The sequence below is a fragment of the Egretta garzetta genome, unplaced genomic scaffold (genome assembly GCF_000687185.1).
Source record: "Egretta garzetta isolate BGI_Z169 unplaced genomic scaffold, ASM68718v1 scaffold4, whole genome shotgun sequence".
Taxonomy (NCBI): Eukaryota; Metazoa; Chordata; class Aves; order Pelecaniformes; family Ardeidae; genus Egretta; species Egretta garzetta.
Genome location: NW_009259329.1, coordinates 505,775 through 506,555, shown reverse-complemented (window position 1 = coordinate 506,555; position 781 = coordinate 505,775). Strand labels below are relative to the sequence as shown.

General features: G+C 64.9%; 1 protein-coding gene across 1 annotated transcript in view; it reads right to left on the bottom strand.

Moving 5' to 3' along the window:
- The window catches only part of EBI3 (Epstein-Barr virus induced 3), a 3,464-nt gene that overhangs the window by 675 nt on the left and 2,008 nt on the right, over positions 1-781 (bottom strand). Inside the window, exons 2-3 of the mRNA XM_035892340.1 lie at positions 627-776; positions 164-327 (exon numbers count right to left, since the gene is read on the bottom strand). Of these exons, the coding sequence (XP_035748233.1) occupies positions 164-327; positions 627-776 (314 nt within the window). The remainder of the gene's footprint in view (positions 1-163; positions 328-626; positions 777-781) is intronic.

Below are 781 nucleotides of genomic sequence, written 5' to 3'. Positions count from 1 at the left end.
CCCGCGGGCCGGGGGGGGACAAGGAAGCAGCCTTGCTCGGGAGTACGGCCCTCAGCTGTGCCTCAGTTTACCCCACGTGGGAGGGTGAGGGATGCAGCCCTCAGCTGTGCCTCAGTTTACCCCATGTGGGAGGGTGGGGGATGCAGCGGGGGGCGGGAAGTACCGTTTTGGTGACAGAGTCCTCCTCCCGGGCATAGCGGATGCGATACTTCAGTGGGAAGTACTCCGGGAAGGGCCAAGACCCTGGCGGGCTCCACTCCAGCAGCAGCTTCTTGGTCTCCCCAGGGATGGGTGAGACACGCAGGTCCTCGGGAGGGTCCGGCTTTACTAACGAAGGAGGAGGACAACGAAGGTGTGAGGTGCTGGCTGGGGGATCCAGCACGGGGCCTCTGGGGACAGCGATGCTGTGTCCACCAGCCCTGTTGACGGATGGAGCTGTGCACTGCGGGCTGCAAAGGCAGCCTGAGACCCAGCAACTCATTGCACTGATGTTTCCGCATCCCAAGTAGGGGAGCAAACGAGAGGGGAAAGGCCCAAAGGGACCCCCAGCGCTGGATTAGACCCAGGCACTCTGCTTGGTGGGTGCGAGGGGTCTGCGGGGACCTTGGCGTCCTGGTGGCACTCACTGATGTTCTCCAGGAGGAAGGGCAGGAGCGCGGAGGCAGCGCCCAGGGGGTTCACGGCCGTCACGTTCACCACGTAGGGGACGAGGGAGAACATCTGCACGTCCCCGAAGGAGCAGCTCCGCGGCCCTGTGCGGACGCCCTCGCCTGCCTCTGCG